The 24,828-nt window shown below is 43.0% G+C and overlaps 1 protein-coding gene across 6 annotated transcripts in view; it reads right to left on the bottom strand.

Annotated features, from left to right (window-relative positions):
* The window catches only part of NAV2 (neuron navigator 2), a 531,973-nt gene that overhangs the window by 196,194 nt on the left and 310,951 nt on the right, over nucleotides 1–24,828 (bottom strand). The window contains exon 1 of one of the 6 annotated variants that reach the window (XM_053388976.1): nucleotides 13,578–13,947. The exons of the other annotated variants lie outside the window; for them this stretch is intronic. Coding sequence (XP_053244951.1) covers nucleotides 13,578–13,628 — 51 coding nt within the window. The 5' untranslated portion in view covers nucleotides 13,629–13,947. Of the gene's footprint in view, nucleotides 1–13,577; nucleotides 13,948–24,828 lie in introns of those variants that run through there. 6 annotated transcript variants of the gene reach the window in all.

The raw sequence follows: 24,828 nt of genomic DNA, 5'->3' as shown, positions 1-24,828 counted from the left end.
TACTTGTTTTATTCTGTTTTAGAGTTCATGTGTTATGGTTTTATCCAAGTATTTGATTGTCTTCAACTTTAATTCTAAGTCACAAGGAGAACTTCTCTTGTTGGATGGCATATAAATACTGCAATCAAACACATAGGAAAGCTGTGTAACCCAGTTTTTTTAACAGTTCTTCCTCTCACCTCTCAATACCACATTACAGTGGTACCTCAGGTTACATGCGCTTCAGGTTATATACGCTTCAGGTTACAGACTCTGCTAACCCAGAAATAGTACCTCAGGTTAAGAACTTTGCTTCAGGATGAGAACAGAAATCGCGCGGCGGTGGCGTAGCAGCAGCGGGAGGCCCCATTAGCTAAAGTGGTGCTTCAGGTTAAGAACAGTTTCAGGTTAAGTACGGACCTCCAGAATGAATTAAGTACGTAACCAGAGGTACCACTGTACTAAACACACAATCACAAGGCGAGAAAATTGACATACAGATCACCTTTTGGTAGAATATAAATCAGAACCAATTAGTCACATGGAACAAGTAGAAATTACAACTGAAATACATCAGGTTGGCTGTAGCAGGGTAAAGTCTGCACTATCTGCTTCCTATTTTTATTTTTTTTAGGCAAAGGAAACTCTGTGCCCTTGTTGCACCATCTACATTTCTACTAAAACTGTTGGCCTGAGTCACACGTCTCCCCCTTGCAGCCAGGAAGTCAAAGTGGTTCTCATTGTCCAAATATTTCAGGGAATTTTCTGGGTCCTGTTGCCAGTACTCACATATGCAGCTTTGTTTGGAAGGCTCACAACAGATGTGGAAAGTTTTTACTGGCACTAATGTGCCAGTATGTATGTATGTATGTATGTATGTATGTATTTTTATGAGAGAAAGAACCATGGGGAGGGGGGGATTGCTGTGCGTTATGGGTCTCACCACAATGTCCATAAATGTTCCAGTACTCCACAAACAATGATTGGCTATCACTACATTACAATGTGCCAGTCATGTCTAATGGCATTTTATCACTTCAAAAGTAATGATATGTTTCATTCTATAGTTATCTATCTGGATTCCCGTTACAGATAGGTATACATAGGAGCCAGCTCCTAGGGGCTGAGGTTCCTTTGGACCCGAATTAAATTTTTTGAGGGGGTTGGGGGTTGCAAAGTTGATGGGCATTGCCATTCAAATGGTGTGCATGCACATGTCTAGTGATTGATTATGTGGAGCAAGGCTTACCTGGCGTCCCCAATATTTTATTTGAGTTGGCACCCCTGTATGTAAACAAGACTGAGACAGTAAAGCGCAGAAGGCCACATGGTGAAAATGTACATTCGTAGAGATTCGAACCCAATTTTCCTAGGTCCAGATCTAGCATTTTTATTTTATGGCCCATTCTGCTACAAATACAAAATTGCCACAGAGGAAGGGAGGGAGGCAAATAGATTATACTCACTTGGCTTCTCCCAGCAAAATGTTATCACTCACATCCAAAACTCTGCTTCACACCTACATACATCCCAGCCTGCCAGGCACTGAAAGGGCCCTGCTCAGTTATTAAGGTTAATCTCTGAGTGTCTGAGTTGGGGTGGTAGTGGCAGGTTCCACCTGCTGCTATATGTGCACTGCAATGTAGATTTGCACTGTGCTTTGGTGCATATGAATGGTTGTGGGGAACCACAGGATCTGCAGCTTTGCTTTCTCAGGGTTCTCAACTGTGGTGAGTCCTGCCTTTACACCTATGTTGCAGACGTGTATTTCTAAACATGGATGGTGGGGAGTAGAACCTGCTGCTAACCTTCACCTGTACGTTCCACATAGTCCCTCGTAACAAGGGTATGTAGCGCATGCTAGGGACAGAATGGGGAGTAATGACACATGCTTGTAACCATTTATGTCCCAAAATTAGCCTTGGCCAACCATATGTTCTAGACTGCAACTCCCACCAGCCTCACCCAGCCATGTAGTTGTGGGGTAAAGAATAAAAGATAGACAAAGTTCAATTCTCTACTGCTAGTATTTCAGCAGCTTGTGAGTCAACAGCCTCGGAGATTCTGTTTGTACAGGACAGAAGTGAGTGAGTCCTTCCACAAAAACAAACAGAAATCCCCAAAAGAAAAATATGACCAGGGCATAAATGTTTTCATCTCACAACTGTTCTTAAAAATACGTCCGTGTTTGCAAGGATATCCTTGCTGCAATGATAAGAATCCAATTTTGTGCCAAGAATGTTCACAGCTAAACAAGTTTCAACCTTTCCTTGAAAAGAATATACTGTAGATCAACATCAAACACATTATTTCCTTGTTGGTTGGCAACTATTTTTATTGGCGGACCATCTAAAATGTGGGGGCTCAAGGAAGCCTGATGTGTTCTTGGCAAAGACAGCTATCACTCTCCTCTTTCCAGGAGAAGCAAGAGGACATCGGCAGACAGAGGGAGCCTTCTCTTCTCCCTTAGCTCATTTTGGTCTCAGTCTCCCTTTCCCATGACCTTTCTAGGAGACAAACTCTAGGAGCTGCTTCCACATTGTTGTTGGTGTTGTGGGCCCCAGAGTTCTATTTCTTTATGTTATTGTATACTGTCTTTCCACCAAATGACGCTCAAGTTAGATAACAATAAAACACAAATATAATTGTGCAAGGCTTCAGCTGAAGGAGCTCATCTACTCAATAAAAATATATAATGAAAATTGCAATTGGTTTCCAGTTCATTCCTGGGCCCCATTCAAGGGGCTCACATTAGTGTTTAAAGCCCTAAACAGCTCAAGCTCCAAGTACAGTGGTACCTCGGGTTAAGTACTTAATTTGTTCCGGAGGTCTGTTCTTAACCTGAAGCACCACTTTAGCTTATGGGGCCTCCTGCTGCCGCCGTGCCACTGGAGCACAATTTCTGTTCTCATCCTGAAGCAAAGTTCTTAACCCGAGGTACTATTTCTGGGTTAGCAGAGTCTGTAACCTGGAGCGTATGTAACCTGAAGCGTATGTAACCCGAAGTACCACTGTATCTGAAAGACTGCTTCCTTCCCAACAAACCCTGTGTGAAGATCAGCAGAGGGTAGTTTCTCCACCCTCAAAAGCTTGGATTCGTCATGACCCTGGAGAGGGCATTCTTTGTCGCAGGCCCTAACCTGTGAAACTCCCTCCCCACAGGGAGCCCTCATTATGTAGTTTCTGCCACATACTGACGATCAACCTTATTTATGTTAGATATTCTCTCTCTCTCTCTCTCTCTCTCTCTCTCTCTCTCTCTCTCTCTATTTCACAAACACACACACACACACACACACGTATAGACCTATCTTATTACATTTATTGTAAACGGTTGTATTTTAAATTGCTGTAATTTAAAACCCTGAGACCTTGTGGCAAAGGGTGAGTAAGAAACTGAAATAATAAACTTAAGAACAAATCAAGAAATAACATAGTAGAAACAACCAATTGAAAAAAAAAAAACACTTTCAACATATGTCTAAGTCAGCCTATAGGCCAAAGGACTCTCTAAATAAAAAATGTCTTTGCCTGCCTGCAGGCCATCAAAAATGGGATAAACATTTGTCCTTTTGTAAGGAGGTCCAGAGTCTGAGAGAAGTTGCTGAGTGAAAATGCTGCTTACAATTATGCAAATGTGTTTAGGATTGCCCTGCTTCCTTCTTGAAATGTTCTCAGTTTCTTCACTTGGCCTTTCCTTGGCAGATTCAAACAGATTAGAAAAACAAAGCAGGAAGGGTTATCTGATGCCTATTATATCCAGTTACATTAGTCATCATTCTTTTACTGATGTAATGGCAAAAGGTTAATCTAAAAAGGAGCAGGATGGATCTCGGGTTTCATACACGTACTAAGCTGGCCGCAAGGAGTGTTAAAATCCTTGTGTCAAGAGAATTCAGATCAAAAGTTATTTGCGGCAGTATCTTGCATTCAGAGCCTTAAAAACAACAACACCTGAACGGCACGTCATTCTCTGCAAATATACAAAGCAGGCGGTAGCAAAGAGGTCATAGTAACCTTGCTGTGGTTATGATAAAAACAGAAGGTGTTGCTAAGAGACATGCAGCCTACATGGAGTTTCTGATGGAGGGGAGAAGTGTCAGATTTGGGGTTGTCAAAAATGTAGGTTGCTGGCATTACTTTCAATAGCTGTAAGGAGCCAGGGAGTTTACACCATGGTGCTAAGACAGCCTTCCAAGCACACATTCTAGGGTCAGGTCTGTGTTCTGACACCTGCATAAACAGGCTATTGTGAGGGAAATGGGAGCATGAAAATGCAATCCTGGGCTGGCAATCCTCCAGCAAGAGATTACATCTCAATGAAATCTATTATGCAGGCTGTTTGTGCAACAGCATTGTGGCTGAGTGTAAAAATTACAATGTCAGCCTTAGGGTGGTCACAGAAGAAAGGACTATTGTGGCAAGCAGAGCATTACCAACAGGAAAGGTCCAGGAAAAATTGCACCATCCCTTTTTAAGTACAGTTGCAACACTCGTCTTCTATTTCCTTTTAGGTTGTTTGCACAGGTCACATTTAAGTCACTGTCAGATAGTTGTGCTGATGCCCACTATTAGCATTGCAACATTTCTTGAATGAATGAATTTCTATTCTGCTTTTGTGCTAGATCCACAAAGCACTTACAATATTACTACGAGTTTCTGAGGGAGGCAAATTATCCTGAAAGTCCTGGGTACCAGATTCCCAACCCCTTAATTTCTAGACTTAGTAAATGTAGGAGATTACTACATGCTTGAAGTCTTCACCTGGGTGTGAGACAGCTTAGCAGTGTAAAAATGCAGGCTGAATCAGGTTTCAGACCAGGAACTGCATGGCAAGAAGAACCATGGGCGATTGACACAAACGGTTACCCTGTGCTGAGCAGCAGAAAAGTGTGATCCCCTCCTCCCATGAGGGGATGGTGATCAGAGGCCAGGTTTAGGATTTCAGTGTTTGATGATATAAGCTGGGAGGGGAAGTTCCAGGTGGGCAGTAGGTGGGGATGTAGGCTGGAGGAAAAATTGTGGCATTAAAAAAAATAAAATAAAATAAAGGTTTGAAAATGGAGGGCAGGGGAAGAACTTTGGGCAGGCTGGCAAGTTTAAGGAGAGACATGGAGATGGCATTCAGGATGCCTTTGAATCCAATGCTATACTCCTGCAGGAATGCTGGGAACTCCAGTAGACTCAGGTGTAAATATGTGTAAATAAACCATATTTCACAAAGACACTACAGTCTCCATTGTGCCTCAATTCTGAGGGAAACACAAACCCTGGTTACGTGCCAAGACCTCCTGGAATCTCGTGCACCACTTGGCAGAGATTGGGGTAGCCCATGATAATATATAAAAAGTGCTAAAATGCTTTCGGCTTGCCCCTCTGGGTGTTTTCAAAAAAGTCCCACTAAGTTCAGTGGATCTTACTGCAAAGTAAGACCATATCACAGCCTTTATTCAAATACTACAGGCACCGTTGCTTTTAAGAACTTGCTGTTCCTGGAAGAATTCTCATAGCCACTCCCCTCACAGTCAATTGACCCCGCCTCCCCTCAGTGCTTGTGACAATCTATATTTGTGGCAAATGTATGCAATGCCTAAATCTATTGCCATAAGAAGTTACCACTCTGCATGCCAGTCAACCCACACATTACTTTTTGTCTCATGCCTAGCCAAATAGCAGCTTCCCTTCATCTAGCAAACCTGTTCATTGCTAGCATAGATTGCACAGCGGTGCTGGTGGGAGAGGAATATTGCATAAGTCATGTCAAACTTTAGATACTATTTATTGGACTTATTATTCTCTTGTTGCTTAGAGAACTACTTAAAATAACTACATCCAAGCACATTCAGAGTCATTCTGCCCTTTCTCTCCTTTCAAACATTTTTTTCTTAGAACATTCCTGTGGCAAAACCCTCCCACAATATCCTGGCCTCTTAGTGGAAGGTCAGACATACAGTTTTGAATCAGTGCTGCCCTCCCTCATTCTTCTCCTAGCTGCAAGTGAATGAGATGGGGGCAAATCACATTAGATGTTCTAACACTCCAAACAGTAGCCTGAAGAACTTTAAACAGGCAATAAATAAATACAAATCAAACTTGTTTTCCCACTAATTTTGATTAATGTTAACACACTCACTTGCCTTTGATCTTTGTTCTTTCCATGGTACTACTTGCCTTCTGAATATTGAATGAGTCACAGAGATGCTTTCTGTTACATTGATCTCAGACACAGACACCACACGCAAGTGATGTTGCATGCAAATCAACCCATTCTGAGCCCACACAAATCCATAAAAGGGTTTTCTCCGGTTACACTTTAGCTTCCAAACCAGAAATAAGTCTTTTTGGGAAAACAGACTTTCCTGTTGGGATTTTAAGAAAGCTTCCTCCCTGCGCCCTCCTTCTATCATAATTCTAGAACTCAGGGGCACCCAAGGAAACAGAATGTTGGAAAGTTCAAGACAAAAGAAAGTACTAATTCACTTGCCACATAGATACAATGCTAAATTAGTGCAAGATGCAGATGGCCACCAACCTTCCAATGCTCAAAGCACACTTTTGCCAGTTGGGCTTTTTGCTGAGAGATCCCAGGCATTTGTCACTTTGAGAACTACCTGGGAACTATTACATACTCCTTCCCTGAGCATTGTATGTGTTTTTGAGAATGTGAAAAACATTCCACTCAACGATCTTCTAACATAAGGGTGTGTTTCAATCTATGCAATTGCTTACAGGTTGTTACTCCTGTGTACCATGTGGTTGTCAACAGTAAAGCGGAAGTCAAAAGCCCACTGAAACCAATGAAAAACATTTCCATGGAATAGCCTACAAATATGTGATATGCACACCAATATTCGTTGTGTTGTTATGAGGTGCTGTGTTGCCTCCACAGGATGTTTTGTGGTTGATCTTGCAGTTGTTTTCAGGAATGTTATCATCTGCTCTGTTACTTTGTTGGATTGCTTATATTTCAGTTCAATTGTAACTTGCTCTGACATTGTAAGATGAAAGTGGGGTAAAAATATACTTAATAAATAACATTAGAAATTCCTTCCAGTAGCACCTTAGAGACCAACTAAGTTTGTTATTGGTATGAACTTTCGTGTATTTTGTTTTGACTATGGCAGACCAACACGGCTACCTACCTGTTAATAAATAAAGCTATTATTGCTATTGTAATAGCTGTAGTGTTTTATTCAATCTTTGATGCATTCAGCCCTGTTAGCCATTGATCATTCCTACAAAAGTGCACTTTACTAGGCTGGAATTAGTAGTGGATTGGAATCAGAAACAAATATTCCCTTGTTGAGAAACAGCAAAACATTCCCACAGTTGCAGGGGGTAGGGGGAAGGGAGCAGGCAAAACTCTACAGCGAAAGTGCTACAGAGTACGCAACTGATGGAGGGGGGATGTTAACACTGAAGTGGTACTTCTGCAACAGAAGCAGTTCAGAGGTAAGCCACCTGTTCAGTTCCTGCCTGCCTCCCAATTCCCAACAGCAACCCTATAGAATTCTAGGGTTTATGCCAGTGTTGGATAAAGAGATTCTAGACATGAAGAGGAAAGCTTGCCGTGCTTATTTGCATGTCAATAAAAGAAGAGTGCTTTTTCTTCAGCTCACAGCTAGCAGAGTCTTGGGAACAAACAGAAAGTGGGGGTCTCTCACTTCTGCCGCTGCCTTGATCTTTGCCAGAGTGAGGTTTCAATGGCAAAATAGTGGGTCAGTTTGCACATATTCCCATCATACTCTGTGGAGCATGCAGTGCTATTAGCAGTTGGGAAGCAAATGCAAGCAGTAATTGCATTTCAGAGAGAAACATAAATGTGGTGCTTTCTCGGAAAATAGCAGGTTATCAGTATGATTAAAGGTCAGGTCCCCTTTTAAAGGCATAAAAAGATCATTATGTTTGCCTTGTCTAGAATTTCACATAAACATTTTTTCCATGCAAGGCTTATCTTCCTACATGTAAACTGATAGCAGATGGTAACATAAACCTTGATCATGTTTCAAAGGAAGCATGGTTTCTCTATAAAGGAATTGGATTAATCACTTCTGTATTTTAATTGTCTTATATTTGTCTTAATTGCACTTTTTTAAAAAGGGGGGGAGAAGAAAGATTTACAATATTAATATATAACAATATATTTCAGAAGCAGAAATAGTAACAGCATCACTAAAGCTGCTAGCAAGCAGCTTATATAGCAGCCAGAGTCAGAAAAGAAGGCATGATACACAAGAACAAGCTGAGAATGAGAAAGAAAGGGCACGTATGTAAAATAAATAAGAGTTATGAAAGTGGGAGGTGGAGAGAGAGAGAGATAGGCTAACAAAGCTTTAAAAGGGGGCAGGCAAAATTGTAGAGGATAAGCCTATCAATGGCTATTAGTCATGATGGCAATATATGCAAGCATTGCATTCAGAGGCATTATGCCCCTGAATACTAGCTTCTGGGGAGCAATGCTGGGAGAGATCTGGCTATGCAGTTGTAACCGATCGCAGCTCGTGCAAAGGTGTGCTCTCTTTTTTGGAAGCTGCTAGAGCCCAATCTAACAGTGGTGCAGAAGCACATGTAAAAAAAGGGGGGAGGGCAGGATAGTTCCACATGGCCATCCTCATGCTTCAGAAACTGAGTTACAGTTCCCTATGCATGGATAAGTGCACATTGCACTGGTGCCCTAACAGAGTCAACAACACAATCTAAACAGTGCCATTTGCCATATGGAGCCTCACATGGGCACTCTTGGGGTTTTGTTTTAATACCCACAACAACTTCTGTATTGAGTTTCCGTGCTATGCAAAGACAGTGAGAGGGGCTCATGCTCCAACCCTTTACTATTGCTTTGAGCAGGGTGGCTAGCCTTTTGGACCAGAGAGATGCATTCAGGGTTGGCCAATCCTTCAAGGAGTCAGTGCTTCTTATGGCCAAAACAGTTGTGACCACAAAACTCCCCTCTGCCCACCATGAATTCCTACTTATATATGCTTTTATACTATTGTTTTTCTGGTTTTATGTCATATTTTTGTTTTAATGATATTGTTTATTTTTGAAATAAGCCATTTATAAATGTTTTAAGTAAATAAATGAATGTGCACACAGAAGTACACAGGTCACACTTGCAGACCACACATACACACTCTCCGCATATACACTCACTCTCTTCTCCACACCTGCACAAAAACAGACATACATTCAGGTACACATCACATGCATGCACACCCACCCACATGGGTGCATAAACATGCACATTCATACACATAGGAGGAAGATCGGAAATAGATGTGATGGAGAGAAAAATTATTCTTTCTTTGCTTCAAAGATTGCTGTTGAAAGAGTAGAGACAGTGATTTTTATCTCCCCATCAGTGCTAAGTGGGGAGGAATATGTGATGAACCCGACCAAGTCTTGATTTTGATTCAGTAACTCATTCCATTTTTAGCCCTGTAGCCATTTAGAAAGATCAAGTCATAGTTGATGATGTACTTGTTAGCACCTGGAAACCTTTCTTGCAATGGGCAATCTCCAGGTGTTGAAAGACTGATATAATCATCTACACATATATTTATATACCTTGTAAAACTCCTGTCCTCACAGCCCTTAGAGTAGAAAGAAGCAACAACTAAATATCATCTAATTGGAATCTTGCAATTAACAACAGCCCTCAGCACAATAAATAATTTCAGCATCTGTTTGGCTCAGAATGGAATATCCACAAAGTGTTAACCTCTGCTTTTCTCTCTATAGCAGTGTGGGTCAGCATGGGCCATAAAAGAGAATCAAGCCTTTTATGGAAGCACAAGCTTCTCACCTGTTCCTCATAACAATGCTAAAGGATGAGAGGGGTTGGGGAAACACACATGAACTCTGGCTTGCACATGCAATGCTAAACCATAGTTTAGCATTATAGGAGAACTAGGCCATCTCCATTGGAGGCTGGTCCAATAAGTCAAATTGAGTGCTGCCTCACCAATCTCATTCTGTCTTCAGCCAGCCCCTTCTTGCCTGCCCAGCCCACAAGGTTGCCCTGCCAGCTTCCTCAATCTCAGTTTTGCCCTTGTGGAACCAAGAATGGAAGATGAGGTTGAAACTAGAAATAGTTTACTTTGGCTGCCTCTCATTGACTCTGGCTCCACCTTTTGTTGGTTCCATGCCTAGGTAGTTTTGCCCCCATCTTCCTCTGCAGAGTTGCACAGTGATGATACTGAGATTGAGGAGAAAGCTGATAGGCAGTGCTACCTCTTGGGTTGGTTATAAATAAGAAGGCAGGCAGGTGGGGTCTGGCAGCAGGAAGACTAAGGTTGGTGAGGCAGCATCCCACTTGCCCCTGAAGGACCAGCCTCCATTGATTTGTCATCCGTCTTTGAGACATAACATCCAAACTTGTTGTTTTCAATAAAGGCAGCTCATCTGTTGCAGCAGAAACAGAGGCATTCCACATAGCTTCAGCTTTATTCCCTGGACAAAATGACTACAAAAAATGGATACCGGGGGAGAAGAAATTCCCTGAGGACAGCCACTAAAATATTTAAGACATATAGTAAATCATCCAAGAGGAACACCATGACATGCACACCAGGTGCAACAAAGTGTAGAAAGCATTTCAGTGCTCTTCTACGCTCTGTCCTATCTGTAATAAAGCAAGAGAAAAGTGTTTACAACATATATAGAGCACTGCCACCATGAAAGAGGAGAGAAGGAAGCAATTAGGTTTCACAGAGTCCAATAAAACCGTGACAAGCAGGCAGATTTGCCTACACAAGGCAGGAGTGGCTGTAAAGCCACTCAGAAGAAACTTCTGAGCGCTATTTGATTCATGAACCAGAACTACAATGCTGCTGCTGCTTTCTAAAGTGAACTGCCAGCCCTCACTAGCTGACTTCAGGATTGTCACCGATGCTTATTGGGATGATATGTCATGCAACATCGTCAAACTTTGTCATTTTGGAGCCAAACTGGGACATTGCACACAGATGCATGTAGCTTTCTCTCCCCCCCCCCTTTTCCTAATGTGAAAATAAGGTTTCAGAGACTGCCATCGGGACTAGAGGAATGGTGATGGGGAAGAGCGCTCTTAATCCTTTCCATGTAGCCTCTCTGGATCTCTTAGCCCATAAAAGAAAAGCAGCTTGGTAGGTGCCAGGGATTTGAGGACAAAAGCCACTAGATCCATCCTATGAAGGGCTCCTACTTATTGAGGGGAAATCCTAGCAGATACAGGTTCTCCCTTCATTCTAACACAATGACAACAACAACAAAAAAGTCACAGTATGTAAAATTATCTTTTCTATGCAAATGCATACAGAAGCTCTTTCAAGACATGGACCTGCAAAGCTAAGAGGTAGTGAATTCCAACAGGCAGGGAAGAGAGGAGACTGATCCCAGCTCACCAACAACGGAAAGAGAAAGGTAGGTCCAGCAAGCTCCCTCTAGTGGGCATGAGACAAGCCTAGTGGGCAGCAGCACTCAGTAAATAAAGGTCTGACCTCTGAAAGGCACAGATGTCACAACCATGAGCTGATGTGGGATATGGAACCCTGCCCAGGTCCATGTTACCTCCATTGCACTTTCTGGGCATTGGGCCTTTAGCCTATTATGTGTGGCTGTAAGCTTTCACTGCCAGAGCTTAGCACATCATTGAGCTAAATAAATATTAAACAGCATTAGTTGTATCTGATTATCACTAAAGCCCACAGAGGAGCCCATTGTACCTACGGGATTCTCAAAAGCCCATATAAAGGCCAGAGACAGTCAGTGTTTCTCAGATATCCTCAGCATTCATAGGTAATTTGTGCCTTGCTGTCTGTCCTGACAGAACCCCTTTTTTAAAGTCAGCAACCGCAATAAAGGAAAAATAATCACTGAATCACCTGAAGTAGTTTATGTCTATCGATCTAGTAAATGCAAAATGAGCTGAAAATGGGAGGGCATTTTCTTGCTTGTCTCAATTTGCTTTAGATCTTTTTATATCATAAATACAAAATACAAACCTATCAGTTATTCTAGACTTTGTATCTTAATTTTACCTCTGTGACCCCATGAGATATGATATCACAGATCTGCTTGTTGAACCAAGTGTTCTCGGCTATTTGGCAAAAAATCAAGTGCTAAAATTGCTGGCATACCCCGCCTTGCATTTTTAAAGCTTCTTTCCCCTCTTTACTTTTTAAAGCTGGCTCAGTTTCCCCATGCATTTAGTTCCTCCTCTTTGTTTGGGAGGCCCACTCCAAAGTGGCTCAGATGTTTATGTTTGCAGAAAGGGCTTTTGCTACACCTGCGTAGCCCATTCTCTTAGCTTCCTGATTTCCGGAGCATAAAAAGGCAGGCTGCTGGAACAGGAGCCACCTCTCCTCTCAACATGCCTGGCAGCAGCTCAAGCCATGCTTGGGCAACCCCTGTGCTTAACACGCACCCTTTCCTGCCAATTCAAAAACAATAATAATTCAATTTTCTAAGAGGCACTCACGCATGCCAAATCGGAAACCATCCTGATCTCCCAACCAAGAATGGCTTTTGTATCCAGTAAGATCATCCATAAACTGATTATGACTGCCCAAACAGTCCTTCAAATGTAAATAATTTTTTAAAAGATGGGAAGTAATTTTGAATGACAGCCATAGAGATATGGGTTTCAATTAATGCTCTACGCGAGTGATGCTCTTAAGGCACTTTCTCCACTACAGTACCAATTTCCCAGGCATACACTGGTTTGGGGCCCCTTGACACTTGGAACAAACCCTTGGTATTGAATTCTAAACTTCATAGGAAACATATTTTAAAGTGAAATGTGCACAGGAGTGCAATTTCCATTGTTTAATATAATCCAATAGATGGATAAAGAATAACACTCTTTAAAAAGAGCAGTTGCTGGCTCAGGTTTGGAAGCAGATTTCCAAAAGCCGCTAATGTGCAGACTCCCTAAGTTTTTTAACCCACAGTTCCAATCTTGGCACGGGGAGTAATTGGAAAAGACAGGCAGACGTTTGGGTTTCCTGATCTCATTTGCGCTGGGGGAAATGGGAAACCCACAAACTTTCTCTTTGCAAACAAGGAGCTGCGGTTTCTTTTTAACTCTCTTGGGGAAATTAGCGGGGAGGTTTTTTTAAAAAAAAAAACCGAAGCGATCAGCAAACCCAGCGCCCAAATGCCTGCGCTTGAGGAATCCTTATTACAGCAAAGGGCACTGAGGCAATCCAGAGAAGCAGGGAGGGAGGGAGGTAGAGGAGGAAGAAGCTGAAGAACAAAGTATAAGCACCATCGATTTCTATTTTTCTGCTTTGAAAGAAGCCTAAGCTAGGAAAGATCAAACTACAGGCGCAGCCATGCGTTGCAAGAAAGAGAGAGAGAGAGAGAGAGAGGAGGAGGAGGAGGAGGAGGAGGAGGAGGATCTGTTGGGAGATCGGCCTCTGCTTCTGCACTCCTGCTTTGCTTAACAGCTTTATTCTGAACGCTACGCCGCTTGGAGCCAAACTCCAGCAATGATGCCCAGAAAACAGCACACACAAAAATGCCATCCAAACGAAATGCCCAAGGCACATGGCCAGAGGGTCTCCAGCAGACTTCCTCTTCACAGTTATCACCAGCGTGCAATCGGAAATCCTTACCAACTTCATGGTCATGTTGTTCTGTTCCCAGCGCCATAGCATCACACTCATTTTCCTCGGCCAGCGCACCCAGCCAGCAGCACCTGCCCAGAGGAGCCAGCACCCAGCCAGGCTACGGGTCCATCTCACGCGTGCTTCCAGTACCTTAACATCCAGCCGCTACAGAGAGCTTCATTCCCCTCTGTTGGGTTAAGGAAAGCCTCTCTCATCTTGACGGTGTTCTCTGCAAACTTAGCTCTCTAGTCGTGCACGGAGCTGAGCTAAGACCATGATGCATCAACTCCTCCTCTCTCTTTCTCTTTCTCTCTCTCAAGCCAAATCAAACAACTCCTCAAATGAGCTGGAGGAGGCAGCTGGGGCTGCAGGAGTGAAAGAAGGACAAGGAAGTCTCCCTCCCCGCTCCCCCCCCCCCGCCCGGCAACCACAAGCACTTCGCAGATTGGGCATTCCTGGTTCAATGGGCCGTTCATCGTTTCTGAAGAGAATCCCGTTTAACCCCTTCGGGGCGAGAGTTTGATCCGTGAACCGGGGAAGAATGGGAGCAGCGCGCAGAACAACGGGCCCGCATGCGAGGAGGGAGCAAGGGCAGGGCAGGCGGGGAGTTAAAACGCCCAGAATTGCTTGCTCCCTGCTTCAGCCGATTTTGCAAACGAAGCTGGCGATTTCATGAGCAAATCTTTTGGTTTTGTGTTTGATTAAAGAAGAAGAAGAAACTAGGATGGCACAAGCCATCAGCTGGAAAGGTAGCACGTGCTCTAGGGTGACCTGGTGCAATGGGACTTTTATTTTCCTTTCAAATTTGGGCAGGTGTACATCTAGGGGCAGCGGCACCGAATGACATTTTCTCTTTTACAAAACTGCAAGAGGAATCCTATCTCAATCAAATCACAGAGGTGGAAAGGGAGCTCGAAGTCCAGCCCTCTGCCCATGCAGGGAATCAGTTGTTCCAGCAGTTGTTCCTTGGGACATATGAAGCTACTGGATGTTATCAGACATTGATCTATGCAGCAAACTCTCTCTGGCAATGGTTTTCTAGGGGTGCCATCAGGGATAGAAGTTTGGGGCAGAAGTTTGGGCCCCCTCAGCAGGATAATCAAGAGGACCCTTAAATGCAGCAGAGCAGGCTTACACATTGTGAAACAGCCTGCCAGCCCACCCCAACCCATAGGGATGGCTGAGCTTTTTTTTAGGATGGAGTGCAGGCAGAGCAGGGTTGGCGACCAGGTACACTTGCCCGAACTCTCGGAGGGCTAAGCAGGGACCAGCTGCTTTTTTGTTCTTTATTCTAACAAGACTCCCACCCTGGGCCTCAGACAAGCTCTGTACGGGCCTGAGGATAGGTGTTTCCTGGCCAGGAACTGCTGGTGGCAGGGGAGTGTCCTTGCAATGGGAAGAATAGAATTCTAGAGTTGGAAGGGACCATGAGGGTCATCTAGTCCAACCCCTGTAATGCAGAAATCTTTTGCAGAACATGGGGCTCGAACCTATGACCATGAAATTAAGAGTCTCATGCTCTACTGACTGAGTTATTGCTGGTGGTTCTCCTGACAGTGATAGCACAACCCCTCTGTTTTGTTTTTTTTACATGCAAAGCAGACTTTGCAGTAATGACAGAAATTCTGAGATAATTTGCTTCCTTTTTAATATACATGCCCCCAATCTTGTTCCTTCTTTCAGGCAATGATTCTTCCCACCTGCCTTCAACAGTGTTGTTGTTGTTTAGTCATTTAGTCGTGTCCGACTCTTCATGACCCCATGGACCAGAGCACGCCAGGCACTCCTGTCTTCCACTGCCTCCCAGAGTTTGGTCAAACTCATGCTGGTAGCTTCAAGAACACTATCCAACCATCTCATCCTCTGTCGTCCCCTTCTCCTTGTGCCCTACATCTTTCCCAATATCAGGGTCTTTTCCAGGGAGTCTTCTCTTCTCATGAGGTGGCCAAAGTATTGGAGCCTCAGCTTCAGGATCTGTCCTTCCAGTGAGCACTCAGGGCTGATTTCCTTAAGAATGGATAGGTTTGATCTTCTTGCAGTCCATGAGACTCTCAAGAGTCTCCTCCAGCACCACAATTCAAAAGCTGGAGGAGACTCTTGAGAGTCCCATGGACTGCAAGAAGATCAAACAGTTTAAGACAACCTAAAGGATGCTGCCACTGAGCCAGTTAAAGTTACACCACAACCAATGGTCAAGCGGCATGCACTGCTTTCATCTGTTAAGGGCCACATATCCTTGGGGAAATGCCAGCAGCTGCATGCCAGTGGTGGGTTGAACCAAGCCCAGCAGTGGGTGGGACACTCGCTTTCTCTATTCCTTCCTTCCAACACCTTTTTCTCTCTCTTTCTGATACATGCAACTCCCTCTGTCTTCCACCCCACTCAGCAGGCTACAGCTGTATGGACAAGTTGCTCTTGCCAGAACTGATTGCTTGCAATGGGCTTTTCTCCTTACTCCTTCCACTGCTCCAACAGCTAGGCCTTTTCCTGTTCCTCCCCCCCATTCCCCTTCTGTTATCCTCCCCACCCATATACGCACTGAAAATAAGCAGCGGGCCATGTATGGCCCATGGGTCAGTCACTCCTGCCCCAGGGGGATGCACACATCCCCATTCTTGTCAAACAGTCTTCTGGCCAGTTCAATAAGTTGTGACCAAGCATGTCCGTGCAGATGAGGATGCACATCCACATCAGATGCAGGAAGGGAATCCTCCTTCCACATGTAGATCTGCCTTGTGGATTAGGCAGCTAGGTTCAGGACAGAAATCAGTATTGTACAGCCACCCACACTCACTTGTTGAAACATCTGCCAATATCTGCAACTGGCTTCTGTGTATGTGCAGCCATTGGTAGGCACATATCTATATGTAATGTCATTGCAACACAGAACCGGGCTCCACTGAATTCACTAGGTACACGTTTTGATGGTGAATTGTCTGGATATTCGTGCCCATTCAGGGCCACTATCCACTGCTCACAACTAGAGTCTGATCAGAAGCTGCTATATCTAATAAAGATATTGCCCAACTTTGGAATCCAGAGGGGGGTTTTCCCCTTATGAACCAACACAGCTACCCTTGGTTTTGAGGAGTTTGAGGTGGGTTTCTTTTTTATATTTAACATAGATTCTTCTGGGCTGATGGTAGTGCAGTATGCAGTCTAAGGTCACCACATCAGATATCCAATCAATGGAGTCTAAGGAAATTAAGGATATATCCAGCTAGCAGGTTTCTATGCTTTAGCCAAGCACTAATCCAGGAGCACGCAAAGCACATTCTCTTTCTTATCCCATAATATGCTATTGTACTTTTGAAAGGATTTTCTGATCTGCTTGGCAAGCAAAACTTTTGCCAGCCTCAGAGACCAACAAAGAAGTCAAAAGGTTTCCCTGAGCTACAGTTTTAAAGCAGATGAGGACAGACACCTGCACAGTTACATCAACCTTTAAATTCATCAGGTTCATTTGGCCATTATAGAACGAGCTTTTAATTCTTTCTCAAAGGTATAAAGGACTCTTCTTCATTTGCTTTTGTGGCAGCAAAATACCTTGCACTGCAAAACCTTCTGAACTAGCCGGAGTGAGTGCCCCGCTGAAAGGTCACCTCCAGGAGGTTGGAAATCCGAGGGAGAAGGTCGCAGCCTGTTGGCGGGCTTTGGAAATTAGATGCACGATTTGCAGGGGGGTCAAAGGCAGCTACAATGAGCCAATGACAAATGAAAAGATAAATGAATATGAGGAGAGGGGGAGAGAACCTTGGATGTGAGGCCAAAGGGATTTCTACGGGAATTACATAAGTCTTCTTAAGCACAGTGCTCACGCAAACTGCCAGGCCCTTCAGAGCTTTCCTTTTAACTGAATTTAATTTGTCCCTTCCGTGCTGCTGCTGACCCAGTGGAAGCACTACACAGCCTGCCACTTAGGATGTTGTCACCCAGCTTCCCAACTGTGCCTCAAGGAGGTTCAGGCCAGAACGTGCAGCTCAGGGAAGGATATGGAAGAAGGCTCTGGGCCATATCTGTATTTTCAGTGCTTCCCTGTGGTTTTCAGCAGCTCCTTGAACTAAGTGGATGTGACCCAGGGTTGCTCTGACTTAGAGGGGAAGAATTAGAATGGCCTCCTAAACAGAAGCCAATTAAGATCCAATAGGGCCCAGCTGGCTGATCGACAACGAACCAATAAGCAGCTCTTATTTCCTCAATTATTTCACCATCCGTTCATATAGCTTGCTTGCTCTCTTGTTTTCAGTCACATGATTCCTTACACACCTCCCTCCTGTCTTATTTTGTTTTCCTTACTGCCCCCTACTTCTGATAGCCCCAATACTCTTTTCCCCCAAACCACTGAAATGACTGCTGTTCCCCCTCCACAGCCTTTAGAACATAGGAACATAGTAAGAGATTGTTGGGCCAGGCTAGTGGCCCATCTAGTCCAGCATCCCGTTCTCACAGTGACCCACCAGATGCCCTAAAGCAGGCTTGGCCAAACTTGGCCCTCCAGCTGTTTTGGGATTACAACTCCCATCATCCCTAGCTCACAGGACCAGTGGTCAGGGATGATGGGAACTGTAGTCCCAAAACAGCTGGAGGGCCAAGTTTGGCCATGCCTGCTAAAGGGAAGCCTGCAAGCAGGACCTGAGCACAAGAGCACTCTCTCCCTTCTTGTGGTTTCCAGCAACTGGTATTCAGAGGCATTGCTGTGCCCAGCTGTGGAGGCAGCGCGTAGCCATCATGGCTTGTAGTAATCAACAGCCTTATCCTCCACGAATTTGCCCTCTGTCCTCTCTGACCCCTGTCACTCCTTCCTTTGCAATGATTGTGCTGCCGCCCCTGCCTCTCTTAACAGTGTTATTACTTAGCATTACAGTTTCTTGAAGTCTACCCACTTGAAGTCTACCCACTGTTATGGAGACCTGGTGTCAGCCCGCCCCACAGTCTCAGACAGTACTTCTGGTGATTTTGTTGGCTATATCAACTTGAATCTCTTGGAGCCTGCTCAAAACCCCACTCAGCTATGAAGTTCACTGGGTCCTTTACTCTTTCTTCTTCTTCTTTTTTACTTTCACTAGGTGACCTTGGGCCAGACACTATCTCTCAGCCTAACCTACCTTGCAGGGTTGTTGAGACCATAAAATGGAGGGCGAGGGATAACTATGTACACTGCTTTGAACTCCATAAAGAAAGATGAGATATAAATGGAGTAAACAATTAAATGAATATGCAAAAGGCCAAAAAGTTATTGGGGGCCCATGGTAGATTAACTGCTTTATCACTTCCACAATCATTTTCACCATTCCTTCAAAGCAGAACTTTTTCTACAATGATTTTCCAGAGATTCAATTCACAAATTCAGCTACAAGTCACCAAATGTTGGGTAATCTGTTCATGCATGGATGAACCATCCCATAACTTCTACATGGCAAACTCTAAGAATGCTTCTACAGTAACAGATTGTGACTATTATGCTGTACAATATACAAAGCATACAAGATAGACATGTATTATATGTATACATGAAGTATACTAGAACTTCCTGAGTATGATAAAAACACAGGGACTTTCATCAGCTTAGAAACACAAGAGAATGCAGCGTTACTAGAAAAAAATAAACCAGAAATCCTATTTTGTTCCCATCATTTTCTAAAATACAGCCCATTTTGGATACATTCATTTAATTCAGCTTTTTTGAACTCAAGATGTATTTTGCCTCCAGAAGAATTCCTGATAGCATTGCCAGGTGTAATTGACACTTGTTTCTTTCCTTTTTTAAAAAAATAAAAAAGCAGTAAGGCTTTGGAGTTTCTTTCATCCTCTTGCAGAACTTCCCTAATAAGGAGCTCCTTGAACAAAATGGAAGAGATAAGATTGGAAGTGGAGCTGGCAAAATCCTTGCTATGACCTTTTCCCTCCTCCCACAAGCAACCTTTAGACAGCTCATCCTCCAGTGCTGTGTGTTTGACTCAACAGAGACATGCTGCTCACACATTCTGCCTTAATTTAAAAGGGTAGGATGGCAAGGGCACATCCATACAATTCCTTTAAAAAATAGCATTTATCAGGATTTCACAAACCCTTTTCTTGAAACTACTGACATTTAGCAAGGAAGGATGGAGGTGGGGGTGGCCAAGGAGCTTTTTACCAGTACATGAAATGCATGTCAGACTAAAAAGCTTGTTAGCAGCCCTAATGGGATGTTAATGGGCACTTAAGCATCCCAATTAATGTGCAAAATAATGCTCTTGTTATTCATTGATGATTCTTCAATGACACAGAAAACAGGTATGAGTCCTGCATTCAGTCCCCTAATGAATATAATTCTAGCTCCCAGGACACAAAGGATACTGTTGGGAAAACAAGAGGAAACAGATGTTGGGGAAATTATGAATGAATTCAGAACACATAAACATTGTCAATACATCAGTTACTAGAGGGAAAGAAAAACCCATTAACTACTTACCCATTGTGTTGCCATGAAAAATATGCATAACAACAACTGGCTAGCTAGCATTTAAGCTTCTCCGTCATATTAGATTCATTACAATTACTTTGGCTTTTTATTTCTGAGTTCTCTAACTCAGTTACAACTATTCATTAATTAATGCATGAAGCCTACTAATAGAACACTTTGCCATTTGCACTTGCTGTTTTCTTGAGTTAATGCTGTTATAACATCAGGCCTAACCAAGCCAACTCAGAAATAAGCCCTGGTAATCTCCCCCCCCCCCAGTTTGTTAGTGTTTAAAGTGCCATAAGGCTTTTTGTTGTTTTTACTGCAACAGCTACACATCTGGACTTTGTTCTGGAGTTACTTCACACATGTTTTCTGAGTCTTGTAACTGCAATTTTATTGTGGTATGAGCCTTTGTAGACAAGAGCCTGTGTCATCAGATGCAGATAAATGCCAGGTTATGAAAGCTACTGCCTATAAAGCAAAATGTTTTTGAATGGGATTTTCTGATGGAGGTTTTCTGGAGAATAATGAATAAGATCACAGTGACAATTATTGATGCGATTGAAAATATAAAGCTCTTCCCTCTACAGCAGAATCTATGGCCGAATCTTTTCAAAATAAAGATGTTTCCATCAGGATTTCCGATTTACTGTATCTGCTGAATTGTGTTTTTATTTTATCTATTCATAGAACTTGTTAGTTGCTTTATCCTGCCCAGGGCAGCCTAAAGCAAATTACAACCAATTAAACAGACAGACAAAACCCCTCACATTAGAACCTGGGGGGGGGGGCGTGTTGTTGTCGTTTAGTCCTTGTGACCCCATGGACCAGAGCACGCCAGGCACACCTATCTTCCACTGCCTCCCGCAGTTTCCTACCTACTTCCAAAAGGCCACAGAGAGTTAAAGGCCAAAGGCCTAGTTATAGAGGGAAGTTTTTTCCTGGCAGCTGAAGATATTTAACAATGGCAAAAGGAAAGCACCCCTGGAGAACGTTCCACAAATGGGGAGCCACCACGGAAAAGGCCCTTTTACATGTTGCCACCACCTGGACCTCCCATGGATCCATACCCCTTAGAGAGAAGATACAAATCTATCTATCTATCTATCATCTATCTATCTATCTATCTATCTATCTATCTATCATCTATCATCTATTTATTTATTTCATTTTTAAAAAAATAATATGTTGCTTGACTGTAAGGGAAAAACTTCAAAGCAGTTTACAAAAAAAAAGATAAAATCTGTATGACAGAGAAAAAAGCTTAACTGATTACATGCATTCTTTATTTCTCTTGCAGAAGAGGACAAGTGGTGCTTGCTAATCCTTTTCAGGAAGTTGAAAAATCTCTCTTGGTTTCCCCTAATAGTGCTTCCTGGATCAATATGCCCAGAAGCAATGACTGAAGAAGATATAATTGATCATGTTGATTTTGAGGGGTGGGTAAGTAAGACTTGCCACCTGCTTTAGAGGGACACACAGGAACACATCTGAGGATGGATTTTACATGCAATAAAATTGAGTTCAATGCAAATAAATTATTTATCAAATTATTTATCATTTGCAGAAGCATTAGGAAATGTCTTTGAACAACATTTTAAACTGTAACAATGAATATTAATTTGCAGGATGTTTTGAAGCAAGAAGTAGGGTGGATAAAATGAAATGAAAGTCCAACTCATTTTTTTTTACAGGCCAAGAATCTAACATACATCCCTTGTATAACTAAGAAAGAGATGAGATTGTCTGAAATCTTGGCAAGTTTGTGTGCAAATGTTGTAGTGAACATAAGCAGTGACAAGAAAGCAGCTGTGGAAATGGATGCCCTTGTATATTGACAAAGCTTCTGTGGCTGCTTCATCAGCCCTTGAAAACCAAAGGCCACTTCTAATGAGTCAACAGTATTCCACATTTGCTTTTATGTTCCATCATGACTGCATCAGATTGTGTTGCTTTGATGGATTTACAGCCCTGTCCATTTATTTTTGGCTGTTTATTACAGCATTATCTTTGAAAGCATTCAGGGTTTCCCTGCCCTTCTTATTATGCAGCAGTGACTCACCAGATTTACTGAGGCTTATCATTCAATGATCCCTGGGATGACATCAGCATCCCCAAAGCTGGACAGTTCCACTCACTTCAAAGATTTTCTCCCTTGCTCTTCTCCCACCACCTCCCATGCTCAGAGAGATTACTCAGAGTAGCTGCTAAATTACAGTGTATTATTCACATAGTTTTCTCTATAGTTTGGAGTAGCTCTTCATGGAGCTTCATATTTTCCCCATCCCAAATCATAATGAGGCTAAGACTCCAAGAGGAGCACAAAAAGTTCTGGTTTGGAGAGATTTAATCTATGCACATTCTAATAAAGCAGCTGCCTCAAAATACTTGAGTGTATGGAGAATATAAATTCTGGGGCTGAGATTTCAGTTGGCGCATGAGAATTTTAAGTGCCAAACTGAAGAGTGGGGGGCAGGTGGCATATCATCTGATTGTCTTGCAGCTTTGGGGCACTGTCAGGATCTGGTTTGGGTTAGCAAGCTCTGATGGAGGAGGAGATAGAAGAAGCAGAAGAGGGCTGAATTGTGGGAACCTGGGTTGGAGGAGGGTGGGGCCTCCCCTTTCCATCCCAACTTCATTTAGAAGGGGAAACAGGGATGCCAGCTATCCCCTTTGATCTTCCTGCAGATAGGAGAAACTCAATGGAGGCTGGGGAGGGATTTGATCAGCTAAGGAGGAGGCTGAGCAGGAGATGGCAGTGACTGAGCAGGAGGGTACAGTCTTGTCAGCTAGAACAGCATCCACCCAACCCAACGAGGAACGTGCTTGCAATCTCAATATTCCTACACATGGGTATAGCTGGGGGAGCAGCTACCCACAATCCACAAAAATTATTGAAAAGCATTGAAAGTACTCAAATAACTGAGGTTCTGTCCCTCTAGCAGAAACCTTTGGCTACCCCCTTCAAAAATCCTGGCTATGCCCATGTTCCCAGAAAATGAGAGAGTCTTATGAAGGAGTATCCCATGCCTTGTCTTTAAAAGCTTGATTGGATGAATGGAGAAATTCAATGGGACATCTTCACTACCTCTATCCAGTTATGAACTTCTTGTCCTACTCCTGAACTTCTGAACTGTGACTCCTGTGCCCTGTGTCTGCTGCTGAGTCTGTACTGTTACCTGCCTGAAATAATATCTCTCTCTTATTTAGAAGTAAAAGTCTCTGACTGTGCATGTTGGGTGGAGGCCAGGTCATTCATATCTTTTTGACAATTATTTCATGATTTATAGCCTCATTTATTACAATGTGATTTAAGTGCAACTATCTCTCTCTGGATTTGTATCTTATTGCATAAAGCCCTTGATATAATTAACAAAGTTAAAAATGCTTTAAAAGAAAAAGAAAGTTTTGTATTCTATGGCTCTGATCCAAAGAGTTTCCTGCATGAGTGGAAAACACTTCCTGCTTGTATAATGGTGCATTACGGATTCCACTGATTTTCTTGTCTAGTGGGAGTCCCTCTCTGTGTGCTACTTCCCACACCATTCTGGACGGTGTCCTGAGTACCAGGAGCTGCTTTTCAGTTTGGGCACATGAAGATACAGGGCCAGGAATTCACCTGTTTCTCGATGAATTCGAGCCAAAGTAATTAAGCAAAATCATCTCTCTCTCTTTTTCTTATTATGATCTAGACAGTTTTAGAAAGGATTATTATGATTTACCTGTTGGGGGGGTTCGCTTTATTTATGCACAACTTTTATCAGGATTCTTTCAGAAGTCAGCATTGTAACTTCCTGCTCACATTTGATGAAATGAAATATTACTTTGTTGGCTACAGAGCTTTTAGAGATGCCTTCCATGAATTATCTCCACGTGTCACTGACAGACCTCTATGGAGAGATGGTGCAATGAACCCTGCTTATTCCCATTTCTGCTCAGGTTAGACCATTTAATTCTGAAAACTGGTTGCAACCTCATTAGCCTGATTTTTAAAAACCAAAAACCCAACAACCTTGAGTTAAAATAGTCTTGAAAGCAATATCACTTTCCCCTTTCTGAAACAATTTGTTCAATTACCCGATTATCACCTCCTCTTCATTTTCCTTTACTTTGATTATATTCTGGCATGGTGAAGCAATTAAGTCCTGGCAAGACTGGAGAGGTTTTAGGTTACAGTGTTAAAGCAGTTTCAAACTGTATAAGCTGCCCATGACCTTCCGAGAAGAAACTTTACACATAAAGCCTACCTCTGAAATAATGATTTAGAATGAAACTAACAGGAAAAATGACAGGAATGTTTTCAACGGGCAAAGTGAGGTGTGGTCAAGCAGGGCAGCTAACACAGACCTGCTCAGAGATCATTGCACTGGAGACATAAGTTGCAGGATGAAGACCGAAGCATGGCATGGTTTCCATCCAAAAACAGCAAGCAAAACCGAAATAGCTTATCTTTTATAGAAAGGGCACACTGCACACTGTCTGTATATCCAGTCTTGAACATATTTTAACTTTTAATATTTAGTAGTCTAAAGTAGTATCCCAAGAAAGGATTACATAAAGCTGGTACATGCAGGGTAGATTTCCTATGTGCCTTTAATGCTTGCTTAGGGTGGAGAATTTTGGCAGGCACACCTTCTCATCTAACTGATCTTTAAGAACATTCCCTTTTTTCTGGGAATACATTACAGCAGGACTTTGGGGGTTCTTTTCTGATTGCAACATCCCCTTGCTGCATGAAGAGTTAGTTGGGAACCTATAGGGGACTTTATGTGAAGTAGCTCCACTTTGACTAGGATGTTGGGTAATCTC

This window comes from Podarcis raffonei, chromosome 1 (genome assembly GCF_027172205.1).
Source record: "Podarcis raffonei isolate rPodRaf1 chromosome 1, rPodRaf1.pri, whole genome shotgun sequence".
NCBI classification, from domain to species: domain Eukaryota; kingdom Metazoa; phylum Chordata; class Lepidosauria; order Squamata; family Lacertidae; genus Podarcis; species Podarcis raffonei.
Note: the sequence above shows the minus strand (reverse complement) of the source record. Positions and strands in the feature narration are given on the sequence as shown.